At 39.2% G+C, this 24,072-nt stretch overlaps 1 protein-coding gene across 1 annotated transcript in view; it reads left to right on the top strand.

Moving 5' to 3' along the window:
• Positions 1-24,072, top strand: part of dph1 (diphthamide biosynthesis 1) — a 252,126-nt gene that overhangs the window by 166,015 nt on the left and 62,039 nt on the right. The window contains exons 5-6 of the mRNA XM_063016706.1: positions 19,661-19,815; positions 22,480-22,601. Of these exons, the coding sequence (XP_062872776.1) occupies positions 19,661-19,815; positions 22,480-22,601 (277 nt within the window). The remainder of the gene's footprint in view (positions 1-19,660; positions 19,816-22,479; positions 22,602-24,072) is intronic.

Here is a 24,072-nt window from a genome sequence, read left to right on the forward strand (position 1 = left end):
ATAATAATAATGTATTATTTTATTTATCTCATTTCTATTTGTTTTTATTATTATTTGTTATTATTATTATTATTTGTTTTTTATTTATTTATTTGTTTGTTTGTTTATTTTTGTGTAATCTCAGCTCCGGGTCTGAGAGGGTTAATGCCCAAAGGCCTATTATTGATTGCTTGACAAGACTGGGATTAGAAGCCTTAATCCTTCAGTAGCCCAGAACTCACAGAGATACCAATGACTCATAAGATGCATCAAGATGTGTTGTATTGGTAAATCCTGACACTTTGATATAAGAATATTAAGGATGTATGTTGGATTTCAGCTGTGTCATGCATTCCTCACTTATATCCTCTTAACTTTTTCATTAATTTCCATTTTACCCCTGAGCTTTTTTTAGGATCTTTTTCAGATGAATAATGGCAACATTCATGCTTCAATAGAAACAGAGTGCAAAGAGAGGAGCAAAGAGGGTTAGAAGGCACCCTTAGGGAGTCTTGAGCTATCTCCGCGCTCTCATGCTGAACCCAAGCAGTGGTGCCAGGGTCAAGCAAGAGTGATATAGATTTAGTTCTGTAAGTGCTAAGCAGAGCTGTCATGAACAGCTCCGCATGGAAGCCATTCAGCTTTGGGCGTATGAATGATAGCAGACCTTTCCAAGGCCCCTGCTGCACATTAACCCAGCAGATCAATGAAGCACATGCATTAAACTTGTCTTTCGGAAGGTGCCTCCTGTAGGAGCCCGGTCCTGTGCCGCCTGCCGCCAGTCTGCTGGCCCTCGTAGTAGGAAGGAAATGCTAAATCAATACAGCCAATAAATCTCTGAAACAATCCCACCTCTCTTAAATATCAACTGTGGCCTGCGGAATAATAATGCAACACCTGTGGCTCTGGACTGAGGGCTTGCACACTTTGTACGCATGCTGAGCAGTAACTGATTGACTTTATGACAGGAAAATTGCTTTAACAAGGATTACATGCTTAGTACTTCTACACTGTATGGCCAGAGGTATGTGGAATCCTGATCATGACTATTTCAATACCATGGGCATTATACTGTATACAACAAGAAAGAGCCTTTCTCATACTGTCTCAAATTTATATATATTATATTTATATTTATACCCATACACCGATCAGACATAACATTAAAACCACCACTTTGTTTCTACACTCACTGTCCATTTTATCAGCTTTACTTACCATATAGAAGCACTTTGTAGTTCTACAATTACTGACTGTAGTCCATCTGTTTTTCTACATACCTTTTTAGCCTGCTGTCACCCTGTTCTTTAATGGTCAGGACTCCCACAGGACCACCACAGGGCAGGTATTATTTAGGTGGTGGATAATTTTCAGCACTGCAGTGACACTGACATGGTGGTGGTGTGTTAGCGTGTGTTGTGCTGGTATGAGTGGATCAGACACAGCAGCGCTGCTGGAGTTTTTAAATACCGTGTCCACTCACTGTCCACTCTATTAGACACTCCTACCTAGTTGGTCCACCTTGTAGATGTAAAGTCAGAGACGATCGCTCATCTATTGCTATTGATCCACCACCCAAATAATACCTGCTCTGTAGTGGTCCTGGGAGAGTCCTGACCATTGAAGAACAGCATGAAAGGAGGGCTAACAAAGCATGCTAACAAAGCATGGACAGTGAGTGTAGAAACAAGGAGGTGGTTTTAATGTTATGGCTTATCGGTGTATATACCTGTATATTCTACTAAATTTGTGGAAAATGTGCTTAATTTCAAGGACCTTGTTTTAAAAAAATCACAGATTTTAATGCATTAACAAAAGTGCCACATTTCATGGCAGTCATTCAATTGAACGCATAAATTGAATGATAGAATAAATGGAAGCTTTATTACACAGCACAGCCTACCTTAACGGCTGAATGTTAACCTAGAACATCCAGTGATGGTGCTCGAAGACGAAAATTCTTGTCCATGTTTTGACATGCCCCCCTCTGCGACCACAGAATTGATTGGACATTTTCCAAGCTTAGTTAAGTGTTGCTAAGTAGTGTTTTTAGCTGCTTTACACTTTGACATCTTGAACATTTTGACAAACTGAATTGCCGTAGAATTGCTAGGACCGCCTCAACCAGTAAACGTCAGTAGACTATCTGATAAGGTACGAAGCCTTGGTGTTGTCCTGGATGACCAGCTGACCTTCTCTCCTTATATAGCCAACATAACAAGATCGTGCCGGTTCCTCCTGTACAACATCAGGAAGATTCGGCCATTTCTCTCCAGGGAAGCTACCCAGATTCTGGTGCAATCACTTGTAATCTCACGGTTGGACTACTGCAACTCCCTCCTGGCAGGAGCTCCCATGTCCACTATTAAACCCTTGCAGCTCATTCAAAATGCAGCTGCCCGTCTGGTTTTTAACCAGCCCAAACACTGCCACATCACCCCACTGCTGCGTTCTCTTCACTGGCTTCCTGTAGCTGCACGCAGTCAGTTTAAAACACTGATGCTTGCCTACAAAGCCAAAAATGGACCAGCCTCAAGCTACCTTCGTGGTCTAATCAAACCCCGCTCTGTACCACGCAACCTCCGAGCCACTAGTCTTGCTCGACTTGATCCTCCACCCAGGACTAAAGGAAGACGAGCATCAAGGCTCTTCTCTGTTCTAGCACCCAAGTGGTGGAACGAACTTTCTCTGTCTGTCCGAACATCTGAGTCTCTTGCTGTCTTTAAAAAACGATTAAAAACCTTCATCACCTCTTGACTAACATTTTTTCCATTTCCAAAAAAAATAAATAAATAAAAACTTTGGTTCTAACAGGTTTCAGCAGATTTGTGTTCTTCGACTGTTGTTTACTAAAACTTAAGAAATGAAATATTTACTATGGAAGCACTTCTGTAAGTCGCTCTGGATAAGAGCGTCTGCTAAATGCAGGAAATGTAAATGTAAACGTGAGGCACATTTCACAGTTTGTGATGCGATTTTCACAGCCGTGAATTAGGTAGGCCTTAATTATCAAACAATGCAATTCATTGGTAAATTAATGTTTAAAAGAGTTGAAGGTGATTTAGAAAGAGGACGCCCAGCAACAAGATGAAGGGGTACAATTAAAGGGCCTAAAGACTTAAACAAAAGAAAAGGATGTTTTAGAGAAACACTATCAATATGGTCGCCAGGAGTCAGAATGACTCGACGGCACTTAATAGTTAATAAATCATTCATTACAATTTAATGTCTTTTATTTTTTGTTCAAACACACACATGGCTTTGAATTTGTGTCAGTTGAACTGCATGTCAAAATATGAACATCCCTTCAAGCTAATTTATTTGGCTATTTCAGCCCCAGCCATTGCTAACAGGTACCTTAAATCAAGCAAATCTCCTCAGACAGACATTGACAGGAGAATGAATCATATTGAATGGCTCATTGACTCTTAGTTATTCTTGAACTTTATGCAGTGGGATTCCATGACTGAGCAGATCAGCATAAACCAGCATTATGCACAATCGAGTCACATTATTATGACCACTTCTCATCTCACTTTCGATGGTGGCAGTGCGTAGCTCATGAAGGTCACGTTTCATTAACTGGCTTGGTGGGTATATAAGATGTGCGATAGGCTGTCTGCACATATATCCCTCGTTGCTGTCATGGGTGAAAGTACCATGGGTAAAATTGTCTACCCTGGGGTGGATGAGATCTTCCAGCAAGACGATGCGACATGTCACATGACTAGAAATGTCTGACATTGGATGGAAGAGCATGACCAACACTACTGCCCTGGCCCCCTAATTGAGAATCTGTGGGACCACCTCGATCGTCTTGTTTGCTCTTTGGATCCTCCTCCATGCACCCTCCAGTAGCTGTGGGATGCACTTATGTCTTATGGTTTGGCTGAGCCTCTTTTACCATTAACTAACTAACTGACAGTAACTAACAGAAAGTAACTAACTTAACAGTACAGTGTGGCAGATTCTCTCAGCATCTTATCTGATCCAAAACTCAGAAACACCTTGATGAGGTGCAGACTCAGCAAACACAGCCTGGCCATCGAGACGGGACGACACCAATTGTCCTGTATTCCCCGAGAGCAGAGAGTGTGTTGACCCTGCTCACTAAACCAATTTTTTAAAAACCAAAATCAGCAAAATTATCCCCAATTTTAATTACCTCCCAAACCCTGACAGGCCGCCCTTCCTACTGGGGGAGCACAGAGAGAACTGCACACTCGCACCTACCACCAGGTGAGGGACAGGGAGTGACCATATCCTTTATTTCATAATACTGGACTAGACACTCACACACAAACACAGAGAGAGAGAAATACTTTTGCACGCATACATATACACACTTTATATATTAGTTGTTTTTGTTTGTTTATGTGATATTATGCCTATTTATGAATGTTATTGGGTAATGTTAAATCAATGTACATTTTTTATGCAATTATTTTCTGATTTATTATTTAGTCTGTACAGAAGTTTGGCAATAAAAATGTGAATATTTGTCATGCTAATAAAGCACCTTCAATAGAATTAATATGTATAAACCAGAGACAGTGTATGTAGGAGTCTGACCTTGAAACAGGGAATGAATAATGTCAATTTAAATTATATGCCATGGTTTTAACCTCAGATAATATTTATTTATTTATTTATTTTATCTCACTAGTAGCAAAGTATTCACTTTTTGTAATGAATAATAGTTTTATAAGAGCATAGCTTATTAACTATTGAATGGGTTGAATATAGACACCTGATGTTTCACAATAGAATAGAAATTAATTTTTTGGCGCCCAGGCACAGCGGGATATTCCACTAGCACACCAGCTCCGAGGTTATGAACTCCTCGGTTTGAAACTTGGCATTGCCACCGGTCGGTTGGGTGACATCTAGCGGGCATAATTGGCAGTGCCTGCAGCGGACACGGTTCTGCTAGGGCGTGATGACCGGACTATGTGGGTAGGGTCTTCAAACGCTGTGTAAGGACCCTGATTGGTGGATAGAGGCTTAGGTTTAAAAAGCTTTATAATTTATGCAATTGTGGAGAGTGGACAAACCAATTTCCAGGTTATTGTCTGTACCTAAGGACTTACCTAATTCATGGCCAAGAAAATCGCGTCACCGTCCATGAAATGAGCTTTTTCCCGTGTAATATGCAATTTGCTGTGAAATTCTAAATTTCATTTGCACTATGAGGCGGTCCTAGTGTAACCGGAGTGTCTTTAGAGTTTGCTGAGTTTATAAAGTAAGAAATAAACTGTACATAGGTAAACTATTGTTCTTTTGAGTTGCAGCGCAGACTACATAGAGATGATCACGTGTGTAGAGAAGCACACTTTCCCATTGATTATGGAATCCTCAAAGAGACAAAATGCACTCATTATGTAAACACATACATCAGACATTGCCAGCACACTACACCACAAAAAGGTCTGTTACACTAACAGTCCTACGGCAATTTAGTTAGCAATCGGTTAGTCAGTTTGTCCAGATTATCCAAAGCAGCTGAAAACTGGCTTCCAAAAGTTTGGAAAACTCCCAACCAAATTCTGTGGGCACAGAGGGAGGTGCTGTACTGTGTATTGTAGCTTCCATTTATTCCATCATTCAATTTATGAGCGTAATTTAATGACTGTTATGAAATGTAGCACTTTTCTTAAAAATTAATGAAATCTGTGAAATTTTTTTACAACCAAAGTCTGTAAAATGAAGCACAATTTCCCATGAATGTAGTAGGGCCCTACTGATGACATACGATCTGATACATACTTAAGCAATAGAACACTTGAGGTCATGTGTTATCGCGAATAACATCACGGCTGTGATGATCTACGGCACTCGCCTTTGGCTCGTGCCTGCGACCGAATCACAGCCGTGATGTTATTCGCGATAACACACAACCTCAAGTGTTCTATTGCTTTTATACAACAGTTTTTACAAAATAAAGAAAGAAAATAAATCAAAGAATTTCATAATAAATATTCTTTAATATTGACAATACCTTCAGCCAAAAAGTAGTTCCACAATGAATATGAAGTTTAACACTACAAAGCAAACATCCCAAGTTGCAAAAAGTCAAGAACCTCCGAAGAGAAAAAAAAAGAAACCAAAAACATCTTGCACACACCAAAGGATATACAGTAGGTGAGAACAGAACTTTTAGGAGCTGCTAACTGGGCTATTAAGCTAACTGTTCGCGTTACAAACACATTAATGTTCCCTACATAGTGCACTAGATTGTATATCAGATAACGCATTCATGTTCACTACATAGTGCACTAGACAATATATTAGACAATTGATTTATGTTCCCTACACAGTGCGCTAGATTGTATATCAGATAACGGATTTAAAACGCGATCGGGAAAAAAAGGCTGTGTCGCCTGCATGCGCGTTTGTGTGCATGAAGCTTGTCGTTACTGGCAACGCGTCAGCGGAGTAATACCATTGTGGTGTGAAAAGACTGTTATCACGAATATCAGCACAGTTCGAACGCTTCTCAACCAATCAGATTGTAAGGTCGGAACTACCTGTTGTATAAAATTGAATAGTTAATATAAGAATATAAGTGGTGGTGGTGAGAGTATTATGGTATAGTGACCTGTTAAGAGGTCCTGAATGAGGTGGTGTGCAAAGCATTTGACACCCTCTTCATCATACAGACAGAGGTTTGTGTAATAAGGTAATAGTGAAGCATAATGAACAGTAAGATAATTTTGTTAGACACCAGTAGCATATTCAAGTCACACACACACACACAATTTTTCCTATTCTTACTGTCAACTTTCATTTTCAGTAACTTCATGAAGCCTCTCACTCATCCTGCCGTGGTTGTAATTGTGCACGTGTGAGGGTGTGATAGACGGAGGGGATGAGAGGGTACATGGTCCTTGTTGACACAGACTCTAATTGCACTGATAAAGTGCCCTTGGGCTCTGGTCCTAATTGGATAAAAGCTTGGATCAGTTCCACTTAAGCCTCTTGTTTTTCCTCTGCTGCTTTTTCCTTCTATTGTTTGACTTGCTGTCCAGGTAGCTATAAACAGGTTAACAAGTTTCTTTGGGGTTTACTGCCTGAAGAGGACTACAAGTACTAAAAAAAAAAACACTGAACACGATTTTTATGGCAAGTGTTGTACAGCAACCGCTGCACAGCTTTTTTCCCCCCTCACTAATTTTTATTAGTCAGGTTATTTTAATTGAATACTACTTTTGTTCTATTTCTTTATGTATTTTCTCCCTTTTTCCTCCTTATCTAGCGTAGCCAATTAGTCTTCCACTGCTGGGGATCCCAATTGCGCTCAAGGGGGGTATATATCTGCCTGCTCCACGCCCCTTCCAAAGCGTGTGCAGTCCCTCAACCCCTTCTTTTTCGCCCGGATTCCCACATGAGGCTCATCCACTTCAGCACAGGCGCCTCTGCTAACCAGAGTCCTTGCACAGCATTTAAAAACCTCACCCACCCAATTTTGTCTGCTGCAGGCACTGCCTATTGTGTCCACTACATGGCGCCCAGTTGACCGGTTGCAGAGCCGTTATTCGCCACCTGGACACTTGAATATTACATTTTTAAGCTAAATAAAGACAATACACTGTCCCATATATGTATATACAGTGTATCACAAAAGTGAGTACACCCCTCACATTTCTGCAAATATTTCATTATATCTTTTCATGGGACAACACTATAGAAATAAAACTTGGATATAACTTAGAGTAGTCAGTGTACAACTTGTATAGCAGTGTAGATTTACTGTCTTCTGAAAATAACTCAACACACAGCCATTAATGTCTAAATGGCTGGCAACATAAGTGAGTACACCCCACAGTGAACATGTCCAAATTGTGCCCAAAGTGTCAATATTTTGTGTGACCACCATTATTATCCAGCACTGCCTTAACCCTCCTGGGCATGGAATTCACCAGAGCTGCACAGGTTGCTACTGGAATCCTCTTCCACTCCTCCATGATGACATCACGGAGCTGGTGGATGTTAGACACCTTGAACTCCTCCACCTTCCACTTGAGGATGCGCCACAGGTGCTCAATTGGGTTTAGTCCATCACCTTTGCCTTCAGCTTCCTCAGCAAGGCAGTTGTCATCTTGGAGGTTGTGTTTGGGGTCGTTATCCTGTTGGAAAACTGCCATGAGGCCCAGTTTTCGAAGGGAGGGGATCATGCTCTGTTTCAGAATGTCACAGTACATGTTGGAATTCATGTTTCCCTCAATGAACCGCAGCTCCCCAGTGCCAGCAACACTCATGCAGCCCAAGACCATGATGCTACCACCACCATGCTTGACTGTAGGCAAGATACAGTTGTCTTGGTACTTCTCACCAGGGCGCCGCCACACATGCTGGACACCATCTGAGCCAAACAAGTTTATCTTGGTCTCGTCAGACCACAGGGCATTCCAGTAATCCATGTTCTTGGACTGCTTGTCTTCAGCAAACTGTTTGCGGGCTTTCTTGTGCGTCAGCTTCCTTCTGGGATGACGACCATGCAGACCGAGTTGATGCAGTGTGCGGCGTATGGTCTGAGCACTGACAGGCTGACCTCCCACGTCTTCAACCTCTGCAGCAATGCTGGCAGCACTCATGTGTCTATTTTTTAAAGCCAACCTCTGGATATGACGCCGAACACGTGGACTCGACTTCTTTGGTCGACCCTGGCGAAGCCTGTTCCGAGTGGAACCTGTCCTGGAAAACTGCTGTATGACCTTGGCCACCATGCTGTAGCTCAGTTTCAGGGTGTTAGCAATCTTCTTATAGCCCAGGCCATCTTTGTGGAGAGCAACAATTCTATTTCTCACATCCTCAGAGAGTTCTTTGCCATGAGGTGCCATGTTGAATATCCAGTGGCCAGTATGAGAGAATTGTACCCAAAATACCAAATTAAACAGCCCTGCTCCCCATTTACACCTGGGACCTTGACACATGACACCAGGGAGGGACAACGACACATTTGGGCACAATTTGGACATGTTCACTGTGGGGTGTACTCACTTATGTTGCCAGCTATTTAGACATTAATGGCTGTGTGTTGAGTTATTTTCAGAAGACAGTAAATCTACACTGCTATACAAGCTGTACACTGACTACTCTAAGTTATATCCAAGTTTCATGTCTATAGTGTTGTCCCATGAAAAGATATAATGAAATATTTGCAGAAATGTGAGGGGTGTACTCACTTTTGTGATACACTGTAGCTCCACTTACCATATAGAAGCACTTCTACAATTACTGACTGTAGTCCATCTGTTTCTTTACATACATTTTTTGCCTCTTCAATGGTCAGGACCCCACAGGACCACCACAGAGCAGGTATTATTTAGGTGGTGAATCATTCCCAGCACTGCAGTGACACTGCTATGGTGGTGGTGTGTTAGTGTGTGTTGTGCTGGTATGAGTGGATCAGACACAGCGGCGCTGCTGGAGTTTTTAAATACTGTGTCCACTCACTGTCCACTCTATTAGACACTCCTACCTAGTTGGTCCACCTTGTGGATGTAAAATCAGAGACGATCGCTCATCTATTGCTAGTGGCCACAACGCGGCCCACGGTCGCTGTTGACTGGATATTTTTGCTTGGTGGACTATTCTCAGTCCAGCAGTGACAGTGAGGTGTTTAAAAACTCCATCAGCACTGCTGTGTCTTATCCACTCATACCAGCACAACACAGACTAACACACCACCACCATGTCAGAGTCACTGCAGTGCTGAGAATGATCCACCACCTAAATAATACCTGCTATGTAGTGGTCCTGTGGGGGTCCTGACCATTGAAGAACAGGGTGAAAGACTGGCTTTAAACATTCTTCATTAAAATAGGACATTACTTTTTACCTAATAAAATCTAGTACAGTTCTAAATCTAAATCTAAATTCAAAGAATACAGGATCTTCATTCTGTTTGCAAGCTTTTACTGGTTTGCTATTGTTTACAATAAAAATCAACTGTGTGTGTTTAACTTTATGGGTAAGACCTTTCCTGTAATTTTATGACAGTGCCTTTGTGTGCAAAATAAGGTCTTTAAAATGGTTTGCTTAACAGTTGAGTAACAAAGAACTTGACCGGTCTGCACAGACCATGATCTCAACCCAGCGAAACCTCAGGAATGAATTGCAACATTAAGCTCAAATAGATTTTATTGCCTGACATTGGTTCTCGACCTCACTATAGCACTTGTGTCTGAAATGATTTCTAGTTATCATTATGACTGTAGTATGTTGTGGGAGAGGTCAGTTGCTGAAGTAGACTGTTACTGGAGTGGTCAGTTACAGTACATTTAATTATACTTTTATATGAGTATGTTATCAGGCTGTCTTGACTGAGGGTCTGTTTGAAAACCTAGTGAGCTGCCTTGATGTCTACTGCCTACATAGGCAGCTGCCTAAGTAGAGAGGATTCGAATAAGTCACGTTAATCGGACACGCTACTTAGACAGTGATTACATCAGTTTTCACTTACTAAGCTAACACAGTTATTTATTATACGTCAGCATGTCCTCCTCAATCAGAGCAGGGATCGGCATTGGTGGAGAGGATGCATGACGCAATCAGGCAATTGGACGCACTAAAAAGGGAGAAAAGGGGAGAAAATGCAAAAATGCTATATATATATAAGAAGGAATAACAGGGTAAAATCTAGTTAACAACCACTATTGATGATCCACAAAGTTAAATCAGTTCATCTGGACACAAGTTTGTTGTAGAGATACGTTTCGTCACTCGATCCTAATGACTTCTTCAGACTGAAGAAGTCATTCGGATTGAGTGACGAAACGTATCTCTACAACAAACTTGTGTCCAGATTAACTGATTCAACTTTGTGGATTTGTGTACCTGGATTATTGAGCATGCATCAACACACTATTGATGATGTCTGTTCCAAAATAAAAATAACCTTTGTTAAGGGTGATGCACACAACAGTAAACATATTCTTACTTAAAACATGGGTTAGCTCCGTTCTCCTCAATCAGAGCAGGGATCGGCATTGGTGGAGAGGATGCATGACGCAATCAGGCAATTGGACGCATAAATACTATATATATATATATATTTGTTTATATATATATATATATATATATATACAGTATATAGTATTAAATATATAGTATATATACAGTATATATATATAATATATAGTATTTTATATATATAGTATTATATATAATACTGTATATTATATATATATATACAGTATATACAGTATATACTGTATATATATAGTATTTTATATATATAGTATTATATATATAATACTGTATATTTTATATATATATATATATATATATATATATACATACAGTGTATCACAAAAGTAAGTACACCCCTCACATTTCTGCAGATATTTAAGTATATCTTTTCATGGGACAACACTGACAAAATGACACTTTGACACAATGAAAAGTAGTCTGTGTGCAGCTTATATAACAGTGTAAATTTATTCTTCCCTCAAAATAACTCAATATACAGCCATTAATGTCTAAACCACCGGCAACAAAAGTGAGTACACCCCTTAGTGAAAGTTCCTGAAGTGTCAATATTTTGTGTGGCCACCATTATTTCCCAGAACTGCCTTAACTCTCCTGGGCATGGAGTTTACCAGAGCTTCACAGGTTGCCACTGGAATGCTTTTCCACTCCTCCATGACGACATCACGGAGCTGGCGGATATTCGAGACTTTGCGCTCCTCCACCTTCCGCTTGAGGATGCCCCAAAGATGTTCTATTGGGTTTAGGTCTGGAGACATGCTTGGCCAGTCCATCACCTTTACCCTCAGCCTCTTCAATAAAGCAGTGGTCGTCTTAGAGGTGTGTTTGGGGTCATTATCATGCTGGAACACTGCCCTGCGACCCAGTTTCCGGAGGGAGGGGATCATGCTCTGCTTCAGTATTTCACAGTACATATTGGAGTTCATGTGTCCCTCAATGAAATGTAACTCCCCAACACCTGCTGCACTCATGCAGCCCCAGACCATGGCATTCCCACCACCATGCTTGACTGTAGGCATGACACACTTATCTTTGTACTTCTCACCTGATTGCCGCCACACATGCTTGAGACCATCTGAACCAAACAAATTAATCTTGGTCTCATCAGACCATAGGACATGGTTCCAGTAATCCATGTCCTTTGTTGACATGTCTTCAGCAAACTGTTTGCGGGCTTTCTTGTGTAGAGACTTCAGAAGAGGCTTCCTTCTGGGGTGACAGCCATGCAGACCAATTTGATGTAGTGTGCGGCGTATGGTCTGAGCACTGACAGGCTGACCCCCCACCTTTTCAATCTCTGCAGCAATGCTGACAGCACTCCTGCGCCTATCTTTCAAAGACAGCAGTTGGATGTGACGCTGAGCACGTGCACTCAGCTTCTTTGGACGACCGACTCGAGGTCTGTTCTGAGTGGACCCTGCTCTTTTAAAACGCTGGATGATCTTGGCCACTGTGCTGCAGCTCAGTTTCAGGGTGTTGGCAATCTTCTTGTAGCTTTGGCCATCTTCATGTAGCGCAACAATTCGTCTTTTAGGATCCTCAGAGAGTTCTTTGCCATGAGGTGCCATGTTGGAACTTTCAGTGACCAGTATGAGAGAGTGTGAGAGCTGTACTACTAAATTGAACACACCTGCTCCCTATGCACACCTGAGACCTAGTAACACTAACAAATCACATGACATTTTGGAGGGAAAATGACAAGCAGTGCTCAATTTGGACATTTAGGGGTGTAGTCTCTTAGGGGTGTACTCACTTTTGTTGCCGGTGGTTTAGACATTAATGGCTGTATATTGAGTTATTTTGAGGGAAGAATAAATTTACACTGTTATATAAGCTGCACACAGACTACTTTTCATTGTGTCAAAGTGTCATTTTGTCAGTGTTGTCCCATGAAAAGATATACTTAAATATCTGCAGAAATGTGAGGGGTGTACTCACTTTTGTGATACACTGTATATATACATATATATATATGGGTGTTGTGGGTTATGCACACAACATTAAACATATTCTTACTTAAAACATTAAACATCTTTTTTTTGTACTTTATTCAATTGAATACAAAGGGCGGCACGGTGGCTTAGTGGGTAGCACTGTCGCCTCACAGCAAGAAGGTCCTGGGTTCGATCCCCAGGTGGGGCGGTCTGGGTCCTTTCTGTGCGGAGTTTACATGTTCTCCTCGTGTCTGCGTGGGTTTCCTCCGGGTTCTCCGGTTTCCTCCCACAGTCCAAAAACATGCCACCAGGCTAATTGGAAACACTGAATTGTCCTATAGATACCTAGCCGCTAGATGCACAAAATCAGTGTATTGTAGTGCCGGTCCCAAGCCCGGATAGAAATAGGGAGGGTTTTGTCAAGAAGGGCATCCGGCGTAAAAATTGTGCCAAATCGATGCGCGGATCGTGATCCGCCGAGAGCCGATCCCGTAACCGAACGGGACAAAGGCCGAGGAAAAGAAGAAGAAGAAGATTCAATTGAATACAAAATTTAGTTTGTGGAGGTATATGACTGTTTTACTTACCTTATTTATGAAGTGTCTTCATCTGATATTTCAGATATCAGGTTTCCTATATCCAACCATAGCTGAACAGCTTGGGTAAAATGAATATTACTCTCCCTTTTCATCTACTGCATCTCCCTTGTATCGTTTTTTTTTTTCTTTTCTTTTTACACACAGTTCATTATCGCATTTTTTCGTCTCCCTCCCACATTTTTTATGTGTTCCACTGTTAGCAGTGGAAGGCCATGGCATAAGACCTTGTAGTGAATTCAGCAAGAGCAGCTGCAATTATGATCATCCCCATTTAATGTAGGAGGAAGTGTATGCATGGCTCAGCCCTTTGCCTCATTCTGTCTTCCTTTGTCTACTAGAAAAACTTAAATATATGTTAGTGATTGTACTGTTTATGGTGTGTTAATACATATTAATTTTATTTACCCTAGTGTAACTATAACAGCCTCCACTGTTCTGGGAAGCAGTTTTTACAATATTTTGTGGGGTGTGTCTGTGGTGAGAGAAAATACTGTCTCCTACATGCGTCTTATCTCCTAACACCTTTGGGGTATATAAATGACCCTTTCTGTTTGATCCTGTATCCTGTGTCACCCCTCTCCTCCTTACACCGTTTTGGTAAGCAAATTACTCCTTTATTAACGTCTTTGTAATCCCCTCTCCATACTCATTTCCTTCCTCTATTAATCTCCTCCTCTTTTTTTATAATTCCTCCCCTCATTTCTAGTGTAGATAAAGTCTCCCCAAAAATATGTCTAGTCAGATTTTGTTGGTCTTCCAGGCTGTGCCTATAGCTGTGTAAGTCTCTACTGCTGAAGACCCGGTCTTCTGACTCCTGTATGAAGATTTCTAACAATAATTGATTTCATACACCTGTTTCATACACCTGTTTTATACACCTGTTAGCAATAGGTGTGATTGAAACACCTGTCTGTCATTCGGAGGGGTGTCCACATATCCTTGACCACATAGTGTATGTCATGGCAGTACTGGAATTTCTGTAACTGTTATAGCCATGTATAAGCTGGACAACTTTATAATAACACATGGTTTTGGAATGGGATGTTCAACAAGCTCATGATACTGGACTGTTATTCGGAAGGTCACTGGCTCAAGCCCCACTACTCTAAAGTTGCTTCTGTTGTTCAGGGGTCCAGTAGAATTGACAAAATCAAGACAATAATTCCTAATTAGGGATGTCCCGATCCGATCTCAAAGATCGGGATCGGGGCCGATCAAGGCATTTTTTAATTGATCGGAATCGGCTTTACTAAACCCGATCTTAATCCCGATCTTTTGTGTTACGTCAGCATGTCCGCTGTGTGGAAATACTTTAAATTGAAAAGTAAAACAAGTCCAACAGTGAAGTGTAACGTCTGCAGTGTGAGCGTTTCACGAGGCGGTGGGAGCAGATCTGCGTTCGTGTGAGAGTGTGTGTGAGTTAAGGATAACACCGGTTTACAAAACAACGTAGTGATGCACTCGTTTAATAAAGAAATAAATGCACAGTATATTCACATATTGTCAGGAGCAGAACACTTTATTAACTTCTTCTGTTACGGTATGAATAGCTGACAGTTGAGTCAAGCACGCTATTTCATGTTCTATGGAAGGCCTAAAGGGTCAAAACACACTCACTTCGTGTACAAACGTCCATCAAACCATTGTCACAATACAAGCACTTTAAAAACTGGCTTTCCTTCATAACAAAAGAGCCTTTCCATTTTATTTTGGTATTCAGGTTTTACCGTAATGCTTTTAAATAACTTTTTTTCTTATATTCAAGTTAAGCTGCTACACAGATTTCTGTTCATTTTTAGTGTATCACTGCATTAAACATTTTTTTTCTTTGAATGTAAAGTTTAAAGTAAAACTAATTATCTCACTCATTTTGATTGATTTTGTAAAAATACAAAAACATTAAGCAATAGCTTGGATGCAGCATTTTTCCCTTCAGCAATGCAGAGCTATTCAGTTGTTAAACATATACATTGGATTAATTTGAATAATTGTAATGTACTTGAAGTGTGCACTGTGTGAACAGTATTATCTAGTTCTTATCTAGACAATATCTGGAAAATACAAGTATCGGTTTGAGAATCGGTATCGGATCGGGATCAAAATTAATAATCGGGATCGGTATCGGAAACAAAAAAACGTGATCTGGACATCCCTATTCCTAATGATAAACTCCTAATATAATATAAGTTGGGGTTAAGACCTGGGGTTAAGCCCCAACACATATTTTATTTACTTTATAAAAGCGGGCGGCACGGTGGCTAAGTGGGTAGCTCTGTCGCCTCAGAGCAAGAAGGTCCTGGGTTCGATCCCCAGGTGGAGCGCTCCGGGTCCTTTCTGTGTGGAGTTTGCATGTTCTCCCTGTGTCTGTGTGGGTTTCCTCCGGGAGCTTCGGTTTCCTCCCACAGTCCAAAGACATGCAAGTGAGTTGAATTGGAAATACTAAATTGTCCATGACTGTGTTGGATATAACCTTGTGAACTGATAAACCTTGTGTAATGAGTAACTACCGTTCCTGTCATGAATGTAACCAAAATGTAAAACATTACAATAAAATCCTAATAAACATACAAACAAGCTTTAAAAAAGCAGCAAAATATTTCTTAATTATTTGGTGCCCAACCGTTGCTTTTAGCTGTTAACCACACTGAGAACACTCATTAGTTATGCAATGTGGTGTAATTAATCAATGAAACATTTCCACTCCTCCAGAGTCAAATTGCAGTATGATTTAGATCGTTTCATGTGACATTTAGCATTGTGAGGGTCAATTTTTCCAGTACGTTTTTGCTGATAATTTGTTCTATTCATTAGTTTGTTCGTACCTGTTGGTTATTTAAATGTTTTACCTTTTACTTTAACATGGGTGTGGTTAAATATTTGAACGTTATGTCCACCAAGCTCATGATACTGGACTGTTATTCGGAAGGTCACTGGCTCAAGCCCCACTATTGTTAAGTTGCCGCAGTTGTTCAGGGGTCCAGAGAAATTGACAATTGAAAGATTATTTATATATATATATATATATATATATATATATATACAGTGTATCACAAAAGTGAGTACACCCCTCACATTTCTGCAGATATTTAAGTATATCTTTTCATGGGACACCACTGACAAAATGATACTTTGACACAATGAAAAGTAGTCTGTGTGCAGCTTATATAACAGTGTAAATTTATTCTTCCCTCAAAATAACTCAATATACAGCCATTAATGTCTAAACCACCGGCAACAAAAGTGAGTACACCCCTTAGTGAAAGTTCCTGAAGTGTCAATATTTTGTGTGGCCACCATTATTTCCCAGAACTGCCTTAACTCTCCTGGGCATGGAGTTTACCAGAGCTTCACAGGTTGCCACTGGAATGCTTTTCCACTCCTCCATGATGACATCACGGAGCTGGCGGATATTCGAGACTTTGCGCTCCTCCACCTTCCGCTTGAGGATGCCCCAAAGATGTTCTATTGGGTTTAGGTCTGGAAACATGCTTGGCCAGTCCATCACCTTTACCCTCAGCCTCTTCAATAAAGCAGTGGTCGTCTTAGAGGTGTGTTTGGGGTCATTATCATGCTGGAACACTGCCCTGCGACCCAGTTTCCGGAGGGAGGGGATCATGCTCTGCTTCAGTATTTCACAGTACATATTGGAGTTCATGTGTCCCTCAATGAAATGTAACTCCCCAACACCTGCTGCACTCATGCAGCCCCAGACCATGGCATTCCCACCACCATGCTTGACTGTAGGCATGACACACTTATCTTTGTACTCCTCACCTGATTGCTGCCACACATGCTTGAGACCATCTGAACCAAACAAATTAATCTTGGTCTCATCAGACCATAGGACATGGTTCCAGTAATCCATGTCCTTTGTTGACATGTCTTCAGCAAACTGTTTGAGGGCTTTCTTGTGTAGAGACTTCAGAAGAGGCTTCCTTCTGGGGTGACAGCCATGCAGACCAATTTGATGTAGTGTGCGGCGTATGGTCTGAGCACTGACAGGCTGACCCCCCACCTTTTCAATCTCTGCAGCAATGCTGACAGCACTCCTGCGCCTATCTTTCAAAGACAGCAGTTGGATGTGACGCTGAGCACGTGCACTCAGCTTCTTTGGACGACCAACGCGAGGTCTGTTCTGAGTGGACCCTGCTCTTTTAAAACGCTGGATGATCTTGGCCACTGTGCTGCAGCTCAGTTTCAGGGTGTTGGCAATCTTCTTGTAGCCTTGGCCATCTTCATGTAGCGCAACAATTTGTCTTTTAAGATCCTCAGAGAGTTCTTTGCCATGAGGTGCCATGTTGGAACTTTCAGTGACCAGTATGAGAGAGTGTGAGAGCTGTACTACTAAATTGAACACACCTGCTCCCTATGCACACCTGAGACCTAGTAACACTAACGAGTCACATGACATTTTGGAGGGAAAATGACAAGCAGTGCTCAATTTGGACATTTAGGGGTGTAGTCTCTTAGGGGTGTACTCACTTTTGTTGCCGGTGGTTTAGACATTAATGGCTGTATATTGAGTTATTTTGAGGGAAGAATAAATTTACACCTTGTATATAAGCTGCACACAGACTACTTTTCATTGTGTCAAAGTGTCATTTTGTCAGTGTTGTCCCATGAAAAGATATACTTAAATATCTGCAGAAATGTGAGGGGTGTACTCACTTTTGTGATACACTGTATATATATATATATATATATATATATATATATACACATACATACATACATACAATGTGTTCCTAATAATGTGCCATTTGTATTATTTGTTTATTTATTTTATTAATACTAATTCAGTCCAAACCATTAATGCTATGTTTGTTCTATATGGTGTCCAGTTGTTGCGTTTAGCTGTTACCCGCAATGAGAACACTGCCCACAAATGTAGTGTAATTAATCACTACTCCAGAGTGCAGTATGATTTAGATCATTTCATGTGACATTTAGCTTTGTGAGTGTCGATTTTTCCAAGATGTCTTTGCTGACGGTTAGTTCGAAGACCATTTGTCCACAGTGGCTATACCTGTTAGTCATTTAGGATTAGCTTTGGTTGGTCTTCACTGTTTTCACTTTTACTTTAACATGGGTGTGGTTAAAATATTCTGAAAAAAACTCAATGACTAGAAGTGTTTAGATACCTGGCAATAGTACAATATTGAGTTTAACAATTAACTTGGCATGTGATGTCCACCAAGCTCATGATACTGGACTGTTATTTGGAAGGTCACTGGCTCAAGCCCCACTATTGTTAAGTTGCCACAGTTGTTCAACAATTGACAGTTATTTTTTTTAATATATATATTACTGCATTTTACAAAACTTGCATTTTACATACAAAAAAAAAACTATTTCTTAATCAGTCTTTATGTAATTAAGTTATGGCATTAAGATTTTACTTTTGCTGAAACAATTCCTCCAGTCCAAACCATTAATGCTATGTTTGTTCTATATGATGTCCAGTTGTTGCGCTTATCTGTTGCTGCCCGCCAATGTAGTGTTTTTGATCAAGGAAACATTTCCACTACTTCATAGTCAAATTGTAGTATGATTTAGATAATGATTTAGATTGAATAACAATGCACACCAGTATGTATATTTGCTAATGACCCTGAACAGTGATGTTTCTTTTAATCAGTAAAATCATTACTCATTAGACCATATTAAACCACACCAGTCTGTAGGTTATGGATGTGATCCTAGTTCGTAAGTGTTATTTATTATTATTATTATTATTATTATTTTAATAATAATTATTATTGTTTTATTTTATTTGTATTATTTAAAGGTTGGTTTACAGAAAAAAAAAGAGAATTATTGCCTGCAGTCAAATCACTTTTGCTAAGTGGTCAATTAGTAGTGTCAACATTTGGTGCTCAAGCTTTAAAAAGGGTGATTGACCATTCATGTGCACTTTTGTCTCCTTGTGCATTAGTCATTAGGCTTGTACATACTGTATGCATAATACAACATCATTTTATTAAAATAAATATACTAAAAATGGTTCAGTGCTGAATTCTTTGCTACACTGTCGTGTTGAATTTGTAATGCTTCATGCAACCCAACATTCCATGGAATTACAATATGGTAGGTTTTCAGAAAAAAGTACATTGTGTAAACACAGTCTAAAAACAATCTCTCTCTATATGTGTGCAGTTCCTATCGACACCACGGCAGGAATAAAGATGCTTTACGTGTTTGTGGACATCCAGATGGACACGGCTCATTTCCTGGATACGGTCCGGTTTAACTTCCCTAAAGGTCATTCCCTCGCCCTCGTCAGCACCATCCAGTTTGTTGCTGCTCTGCAGGTGACCTCTGACTTTTTACCTTCTCTATTTTAAACTTTAATGTCTTGTTTTTTTGTTTTTTTTCCATGGCATGGCAAATTTATGAATACACAGGATTCTTGCATGCCAACCTCTAGAAGATGGAATATTCACTTGACTGTAGACAGTAACTACTGTGTTACAGCAGCTTGTAATTCATGACAGACCTTGGGTTACGCCTGACAATTCAGAAAAATTTGCTGTCCTTCATGATTTTGGCAAAGAAACCAAAGTTTCTTTGTAATGGGTGAAGAAAATTAGGTTCTTTATGTAGACACAGATAAATTACCAGTCAGATCGCAAGCCCTGCTTGGCCCTATGTTAATACATGACAGCTACTAAGTCATCCAGTTCAAATCACCCAAATTCAATTGTCAATTAGAATCAATTTCAGTAACCACACCCAGGCATGATTACAGTCAGGCCTGTTGAATCTAAACATCACTTAAACAGAACCGCGTTGGTAATGTGGAACAGACTAAAAAGTCTCAAAATGCTGCACATGATGCCACATTCCAACAAAACAATATAAAAAAAAAATTCCAGTCTGGAAAGGGTTACAAAGTCATTGCTAATGCTTTGGGACTCCAGTGAGCCATTATACACAAATGGAGAAAACATGGAACAGTGGCAAATCTTGCTATGAGTGTCCAGCCTAGCAAAACTACACCAAGAACCCATTAAAGACTCATTCAAGAGGTCACAAAAAAGACCCGGATGAACATCTGAAGAACTGCAGACCTCACTTGGCTCTGTTCTTTGGGTAAAAGAAAAAAGTTATCTGGATAAACATGGCATTAATGGGAGAGTTGCAAGCCACCACTTGCCTAAAAAACATCCAAGTAACTCTTTTGGGATAACATTCTCTGGACTGATGAGTCAAAGGTAAAACTTTTTAGAAGACACAGGTCCCATTACATTTGTCTGCCCTGTATCTACTAACTGATGTAAATTTATCCATCCACAGAGATGCAGTGTGTGTGTGTGTGTAAGTGTGTGTGTGTGTGCGTGGTTTGTTTTTTTTAATATACATGTTGTGTCCTTACTTCTTGGTTTAAGAATTTTATAAGATGACATTAAAAGTGTGATGTTTTGATAGCATAATGCCAATCAATAAACATACAGAAGGTATCATGAGAAATCAAAGTTTACCAAAACTAAAAGACAACTTCTGCATTTTCCTAAAATTATATTTGTAGGCGCTCAGGTGGCACTGCGGTAAAACACGCAGTAAATCGCAAAAAACCTGCTGCACATGGTTAAACTGTCAAAACTGGCTGATGTTTCTGGTTTATGTTTTTTAGGTTCTGGGCATCACTGTTTGAACCAATTGAAAAATAATAATAATAATAATAATAATTATTATTATTATTTTATTATTATTATTATTATTATTATTATTGTTATTAATTATTATTATTATTACTATTATTATTATTTGTAGTAGTAGTATTGTATTATTATTATTATTATTAATATTATTATTATTATTCGTAGTAGTTTAGTAGTAGTAGTAGTATTGTTATTGTTTTATTATTATTATTATTATTATTATTATTTGTAGTAGTAGTATTGTATTATTATTAATATTAATATTATTATTATTTTTTATAATAGTAGTAGTAGTATTGTTATTGTATTATTATTATTATTATTATTATTATTATTATTGTTATTATTATTCATAGTAGTATAGTAGTAGTAGTATTGTTATTGTTTTATTTTTATTATTATTATTATTATTTGTAGTAGTAGTATTGTATTATTATTATTAATATTATTATTATTATTATTATTATTTGTTATAGTAGTAGTAGTAGTAGTATTGTTATTGTATTATTATTATTATTATTATTACTATTATTATTTGTAGTATTGTATTATTAATATTAATATAATTTTTTGTAATAGTAGTAGTAGTATTGTTATTCTATTCTATTATTATTATTATTATTATTATTATTATTATTTGTAGTAGTATAGTAGTAGTAGTAGTATTGTTTTATTATTATTATTACTATTATTATTATTATTATTTGTAGTAGTAGTATTGTATTATTATTATTATTAATAATATTAATATTATTATTTTTTGTAATAGTAGTAGTAGTAGTAGTATTTTATTATTATTATTATTATTATTATTCATAGTAGTAGTAGTAGTTGCACTCACTCTAACAGTATTGCTTTAGAACGTGAGCATCAGTAATAAAATGTTTTGTGATTTTTCTTTCACAGTTCCCATTTACATTCATCTCCAAATTTTAGCAGTCATCCTAAATTAGGGTAAAGCTCCTTTCAGATTGTATTTAACAAAGATGTACTTATTTATTTTCAGAAAAGAGCTGTGTTTTAATCATTCACTCACTGAAAAAGAACAGTTGCAGCAGTGATTAAAACCCCAAGACAGCCACAAGATGTTTTGATTAATTGTTTTCTTTTATCTCAACTGTAGCTATTCTACTGCCTCACTACAGCTAAATCATGTTAAACTAATTGCTGGATCGCTCATAGAGATGCTATAAAAAGAAATCTGGGGCTTCTTGAGACATGAAAGAGTTCTCCTATGATCAGAATAAGGAATGATATGTTTGAAAAGATATTAAGTTTCTTTGAACATGTAAACCCTGTTTCTGGTTTCTGCAGGCGGTGAGTGCAGAGCTAAAGCCAGATTATGAGGTGATTGTTCCTCAGTGTCGGCCACTTTCTCCAGGAGAGATACTGGGCTGCACCTCCCCTCGCCTCGACAAACACATCAATGCCATCATGTAAGGATTACTCTCTATATTTATTTATTAAGATTTTAGCGTCATGTCATACACACTTTGGTGACATTTATGACAGGACAGGTAATTAGTGGTTACACAAGATTTAGCTCAAGTCAAACACAGTCATGGACAATTTTGTATCTCAAATTCACCTCACTTGCATGTCTTTGGACTGTGGGAGGAAACCGGAGCTCCCGGAGGAAACCCACGCAAACACAAGGAGAACATGAAAGGACCCACACTGAAAGGACCCGGAGCACTCCACCTGGGAATCAAACCCAGGACCTTCTTGCCGTGAGGCGACAGTGCTACCCACTAAGCCACTGTGCTGCCCTATTATTCTCTATATGGTTACAATTCTTTCTACTGTGTGTGTGTGTGTGTGTGTGTGTGTGTGTGTGTGTGTGTGTGTGTGTTAGTGTTAATAAAAGACCATCTAATGATCTTTGAAGCTCTGAAATCCAGATGAAAACAGTGCATTTAATAAACCAAGGTGAACATAAGTGTCATTAATTAAGGCATACATACATTTGCAATCAAAATTATTCAACCCCCATTTCAAATTAGGTTAGCAAAATTTTTTTTAAACAAACTTTCAGCTGTTTGCAATAAACCAATCAAACAAGAACATTTAAAATAACTTGACTTAACTAATATAACAAGTGGTTGTCTTTGAAGAAGTTGACAGTTAAATGTTGTGTGATGAATGGTTTACAAGTTAAGTTAGCAAAAGTAATTTGGCATACACCCTGCCATACGTTTTGTCTACAGTAATGTAGCAAGTGATTTAAAACACTGAACACATCCAGCATGTGTACATAAATTACTTTAATTACTTTGGGTAATGGAGCAGCCCCTCTTCTTCAGCAAGTGTTTCATTAAGAGAGCCAATGTTAGTCAGTTAGTTCATTCTCAGTGCTGTTTTCTTCATCTTGATATTGTTAATATATACACTGATCAGCCATAACATTAAAACCACCTTTGTGTCTACACACACTGTCCATTTTATCAGCTCCACTTACCATATAGAAGCACTTTGTTCCTCTACATACTTTTTTAGCCTGCTTTCACCCTGTTCTTTAATGGTCAGGACCACCACAGAGCAGGTATTATTTAGGTGGTGGATGATTCTCAGGACTGCAGTGACACTGACATGGTGGTTGTGTGTTAGTGTGTGTTGTGCTGATATGAGTGGATCAAACACAGCAGCACTGCTGGAGTTTTTAAATACCGTGTCCACTCACTGTCCACTCATTAGACACTCCTACCTAGTTGGTCCACCTTGTAGATGTAAAGTCAGAGACGATCGCTCATCTATTGCTGCTGTGTGAGTTGGTCATCTTCTAGACCCTCAACAGTGGTCACAGGACGCTGCCCACGGGGCACTGTTAGCTGGATGTTTTTTGGTTGGACAATTCTCAGTCCAACAGTGACAGTGAGGTGTTTAAAAACTCCAGCAGCGCTGCTGTGT

The sequence above is a fragment of the Trichomycterus rosablanca genome, chromosome 20 (genome assembly GCF_030014385.1).
Source record: "Trichomycterus rosablanca isolate fTriRos1 chromosome 20, fTriRos1.hap1, whole genome shotgun sequence".
NCBI lineage: Eukaryota > Metazoa > Chordata > Actinopteri > Siluriformes > Trichomycteridae > Trichomycterus > Trichomycterus rosablanca.